General features: G+C 45.3%; 1 protein-coding gene across 1 annotated transcript; it reads right to left on the bottom strand.

Annotated features, from left to right (window-relative positions):
- Positions 1-3,913: 3,913 nt before the first annotated feature.
- LOC131281194 (NADH dehydrogenase [ubiquinone] 1 alpha subcomplex subunit 11) lies at positions 3,914-4,522 on the bottom strand. The gene has a single exon (XM_058310454.1). It carries the CDS (start codon positions 4,520-4,522, stop codon positions 4,022-4,024), a length of 501 nt encoding a protein of 166 aa, XP_058166437.1. The 3' UTR covers positions 3,914-4,021.
- Positions 4,523-5,661: the final 1,139 nt, after the last annotated feature.

Below are 5,661 nucleotides of genomic sequence, written 5' to 3'. Positions count from 1 at the left end.
GAGAAGCTCTGTTCCAGGTTAATGAACCATACTTGTTTTAAAAATCACGATCTTTATCTACTTCTCACCGTTTTTCACATTTTCACAGCCCGTAGAAGAAGCTTCCGTAATCCGGTAAAAACTCCCTTTACATTAAATGGAACCATTCCGGTTTTAACTTAGCGAAATGAGTCTAATTTATTTGATAACATGTATAGATTGTGTACCAACGTGCCGCTGTTGTTTTTTTGTTTTTGCGAAAAACCTTGCCCGAAAGGTGAAATGGTCGGACTTTTTGGGGGGCTTCACTGGGAAACAGTGCAGTCTGGTATTTTCCCATCCATCCATCCGTGGCAGCGAGCGAGCGGGTTTGCTCTCCTACCGAGCGGAGACACACACAAAAAGCAGTACCATGCTGCAAATAACCAACGATCCGCAACGATTTCAGCGAAGCTCCAATTCGTTTCCAACCCCGCGGTGTAATAAAACACGGGCTGGTTTGTTGGAGCCTGTTCCGAGGGAAATTAAACAACCCAATATTTGTGTATCGTGCACAGAAAATTAGATGCTCCGCATGTGGACAAGCCCTCTACCGCGGCGAAGGTGCGGGTGGTGACATTTCTCCCCGTGACACAATAGAAACAATCGGAAACCAACAACCAACCCCCGAGGGAGTTGCATCGGATGCCACACCTAACCTTAAAAAAATGTGTCGTCTAACGAGTTTCGGCTTCCATTTTGACTTCCGTGCCCTGTCGTGGTGGCCGTTCGTGGAGCCACAACTCGCACCGTGGCGCAGAGATCGACTGACCCGACCGTTCGATACGATCGCCTTCCTCCCCGGTAAACGGATTGCATATTTGAAAAAGCCAAAACCGGTACGCAAAACGCGTGCCCATAGGCCGTGACTGAGTTCTTTAGTATGTTAAAATGTGCCCTCCAAAACCGGTAAATTATCGCCCACCAAATGGACGCGATGAAACATCGGATGAAGATTTGTGTTGTCGTCCGTTTTCCGCTGTTTCATTGTCCAGGGCTTCACTCTGTTTTGACTGTGTCATCCGCTCCCCCCTCCACTCTATCCGTTTTCTCTTCCGATCCTGTGCGGCCATGATGGTCATGATCCAGTTCGGGGGCAAACAGGCGAACCTAACCGGAGTTAAAAGGAACGACCAAAAACCGGTACAGTTCGCTGGCTTACGGGCTTGGCATCCAAACACAGACAAGACCGCTAGACACCGCGCCGTGGCCACGTGGTGGTGGGAGACTGTTTTCGATGGCAACCATTTTTTCCTTTGTCCATCTACCTCTACTGCCCGGTAACGGGTGTGCAGTAACAACGCATACCGGGGTCCAGTGTTGCCTCATCTGAAGCATGGCATTGTGGACCACAACTGTTCAGTTCCTCCCTATTGCCCTCGAGAAAGCCTAACCAAACCGTCCCAAGCCACCGCGAGAACGAGAGTCCACCACTGAAGCGCCCCTAGGCTTTTAGTGTATTTAGGCGCTACGCCAACCTACGAGAGTTTTGTACTTCTAAATGGCCATTTATCGCGTGCTTTCGATCGACACTTTGTGCTTGTTCCGATGAACGTACAATTTCCATCCGTTTATTACTGTATCGAATTGTGCTTCGTTTACTCAAAAGGTTTTTGTAATGCTTGAATCATATTAATACATGTTCTTTGTTACTTTTGAAGAACACATTTTACATAAGACAATATTCTCTTGCGTGTTTAGAAGTTATTTGGGAATGTACTCCATTGGAGTTTCACGATATTTTATCGGACATTTGATTCGCAAGTGTTTCTGTCATTTTTGAAATGCTTAGAAAGTTAAATGAATTTCTTATTTTTCCTAGGTGAATGCCTCAATCACGGGTTTTTTAAATCCAACTTTGTCCAAAGATAACATCAGATACAACTATCCGATAAAATCAAACGATTTTGATTTTATCGTACGATAAAATCGGATGACCGACTTCTATCTATCAAAACGCAGACAGTCAAAATCTACCGCGTCCGAGCACAGACACCAGCTTTAGAAATGTGATTATATTTTTTTTTAGATTTTTCATTTTCACTGCAATGATATAGGTTCACACGGGTAAATTAAAATCGAAGATTTATCCTCGATTTACAAACCTTTTCGTACCCACGATCTCTCATAACCAATGAAAGCAGTTCAAAAGAATAACCAACAGTAGGGAATTCAATTCTTCTTCACTTTCGTGGGGGGTTTTTGAGTTTGCCCGCCGCCCTGGAGGCAATAGCTGCAGTCTACCGATAAGATATGGTTCAACCCAGAACCCCCGGAGCCTCGCGGGATGTCTAATGTCCGCTGCAAAGAGCTACTTGTAGGTAAAGCAAAGGTGAGTTGTAGATAAATCGAGCCGCTTCACGCAGCCACTGCCCAGGTGCTTATTGAACAAAGCAGGCCAAGATAGCTTTTTCAAACAACATACATTCGCTCTATGCCACGCTAGACATGCACATCGTCGCACGTTGACCTCGTTCCTGGTGAGGGGGGGTGCGCAATTTGTTGATGGTTCTTTAGCCCTTCCAGCGAAGGGTGGTAGACCCTTTTCGAAATGGAAAAGCAAATTTTATTGGACCATCACACACCCACACCGGTTGGTGATTCCAGGTGGACGAATTATGCTACCAACTGCATGCAACTAAGAGCATAAAACGTTGGCCAAACTTCTTCATCGGCCTGGGTCGGCTAACAAAAACGTCCCCCGGCGACCGCATGTGATTAAACGTGGAATCCAGCCAATGTATGCCGTAGCACGACGCGGGTGGTGAGACACGACCGGTCTGATGCACGCAGGAAGCACACCGTGTTTCATTTTTATCTTTTTTAGTTTCGCGAATGAAGGAAACAGAATGTGAACAACTTCCGGCTTGAATCTTTGCGCTTCCTACCTTCTTCGGTTGACTCTTCGTCATCAGGTACGCCGAAGCGTAAGAGAGTCAAGAACGCGAAGAGATTTTTTTTTTAAACGAAGATCGCTACTAAAAAGCAAAAGTGGGTCCACAACAATGTGAACTCTTGCGGGAACGTTGGGAAATCATTTTCAAATCCATCCACCGGTGCGGGGGAGGAGTGCGATGAAGTGCGAGAATTAGTGTTTGAAATTTCCATTCGCTCTAGGTGACAATTTAATCACCAATTAGTTCACACAACAATCGAGCGTTTTTTGTTTGTACCGATCACAGGCGTGACCCTTTCACCGACGATTTGAAAATGGTGTAACGGCGAACGTCACGATTAATTAACCGAGGACGGGCTTTAAACAACAGCCGAACGATGGGCAAACGTGTCCATTAACCCCACGTGAGGGAGGGTAATTTGTGATAAGTTTTACGCGTTGGAAAAAAACGATAAAACCATGCCACGGACAACCATTTCCTACTTCCTGCATCGGGTGAGCATCCTTTAGAGGTAGCTATTTAAACCCGAGGGGAACCAGGAAGCGTTGCTTTTAATCATCGACGCGGTCGCACGGAAGGGTCACGACAAAATGTTCCACGTCGATGCACACTAGCCACGCTGGATCGATGGAACCTGCCACATTTCGGGGCGTAATCGACCGTTCGGGCTCAATGCTTTCATGTTGCTTTGAGGGGGGTTTCAGTTCCAGATGCGACCCACCTGTGCGTACCGGAAGAAGGTGGAAGGGATTTTCAATTCCCGGGGGGAAAACAAATTTACTTTCTCGTGAAACTATGGCAATTTATGATATCGAGCAGGGTACTTGCATTTTTGTGCAATTACATAGTTGCAGTTGAATATGTTTTTTTACTATTACAATACCTCGGTATTTGATTTCTATTGAGCAAAAAACCGATGGAAGAATATTCAGAATTATCGATTACACAAACGTAATACCCAATCGAACCACACCATACATACACACGACTCCTTGTACACGCTGTAGTATCCACAGTATTTATTGCCTAACATGCTTTACAACATAACCGGAAAAGGGTCGATTTTGCGTTCCTTCATATCACCGCACTCTCATCAACTGCCCCCCCTATTTGCCGGTCGTCCATCCACGTTCGCGTTCCTGCGTGAGGGTAAAATCGTAGCGGTTCGGATTTATCGAGCTGACGGCGTGATGCTTCACATCCGGGAAGAACTCCCAGCCCTCGTCGATGGACTGTTTTTTGAGCGCACCGGCAACGCCGAAGATCAATCCAGCGACCAGCCCACCGACCACGGTCCGTTTCCAGGCACCGTAAACACCACCGGCCGCGAACGCTCCGGCCACATAGTTCCAGCCATCGTCCCGGCCACGCAGCTTGTTGGCGGCGTACGCACCGACCGTGAACGCCGAGGCCATGCCGACGAACGGGCCGGTAAAGTACACGTACCGGGCAATGGTCGGCAGGTAGCCCTTGGGCTTCGAAACCATCATCACCTCAACCGTCGACCAGCCGAGACCGCCGGCCAGAGCGTACTTGTTGGTGGCAAGCATCTTGCCGAAGAGATCCTCGCCCTCCGGCTGATCGTAATAGTTGGCCTTTAAGCTCATTTCGACTGAAACGCGATAAAGGGAAATAAAATGATTAGAGTTGATTGATGGCGAACTTAAACTCTCTAGAAAATCGATAAATTTTCACATTATTTTGATACTTTTCGTTTATCAAACGCATTTCGTAAAACCAAAACAAACGATTTTGCACTTGCGATTCTCAGCGGAAATCACTCATTCTGTGTTGAAAACATCAACACGTATGTTTGTAAGGTATAGAAAAGATTTTTCTATTAAATAATACTTCTTTTACGGTTAACAGTGGGAATAATTATTGGTTTTTTTAATAGAAAAACTTACCGATCTCTTTGAGGCCTAGCAAATTTTACGTAACTTCAACTTGGACTGACGTTTCTCATGCGCTGGCTGCGTACTTTAAATCAGGAACTGTCAGGGAAAGTGTGTGCCTAGTGGTTAGAATGCACTGGCGGTTTGATGAATCGGACGGATGGTTTGAAGCAAGATTACTAAACACTAGACAGGTTGCGACAAGCAGAACATTTTTACCGGTTGACGATAAAAAAATGAAAGAAAAATTTGACAAACAAGTTGGAATGGTTTGTTGCGCTGCTATTTTCAATCAAAGAAGGCTTTAACCAGATTATTAAAGTTAGCGGAGGGACAGATTCACAGTTCCACGAGAGCAGGCGTTAAGAGAACTCGAAATCTATTGAACACTATCTTTGAGTACCGGTGTGCCTGTAGCCGGGCTAAATCCTCGATAAACTTAGTAAACGATTTTTACTGGGGACGTACAAATGGATGAAGTTCATATCATTCTTCAAGATCAACTCATTGTACACATTGGGTCCTTCCTCCGATTCTACGATTTAGAGCAATGTTGTTTCTCACATCTTACGCATATCACAGCCTATATGGCCATGGTCCAAGCAAACCAAAAGAAGATTAAAAGAGAAGTATTTTTACGCGAGCCACTAGATAATTTCCATCATTCCTGCAAACCACAACACTATTGACAGCCAAGTTGTAAACAAGATATCCAAAATGGTTCCGAGCAAAACTGCTCTGTCGCAACCTGTCTAGTGTTTAGTAACCTTGGTTTGAAGAATAGAATTTCTAGTTTGATTAAGTTGAAATACAGTTTTCGATGCCGGGATGTATCGATTTTATTTTAAGTT

This window comes from Anopheles ziemanni, chromosome 2 (genome assembly GCF_943734765.1).
Source record: "Anopheles ziemanni chromosome 2, idAnoZiCoDA_A2_x.2, whole genome shotgun sequence".
Classification (NCBI taxonomy): Eukaryota; Metazoa; Arthropoda; class Insecta; order Diptera; family Culicidae; genus Anopheles; species Anopheles ziemanni.
This window is presented reverse-complemented; position numbering and strand designations above follow the sequence as displayed.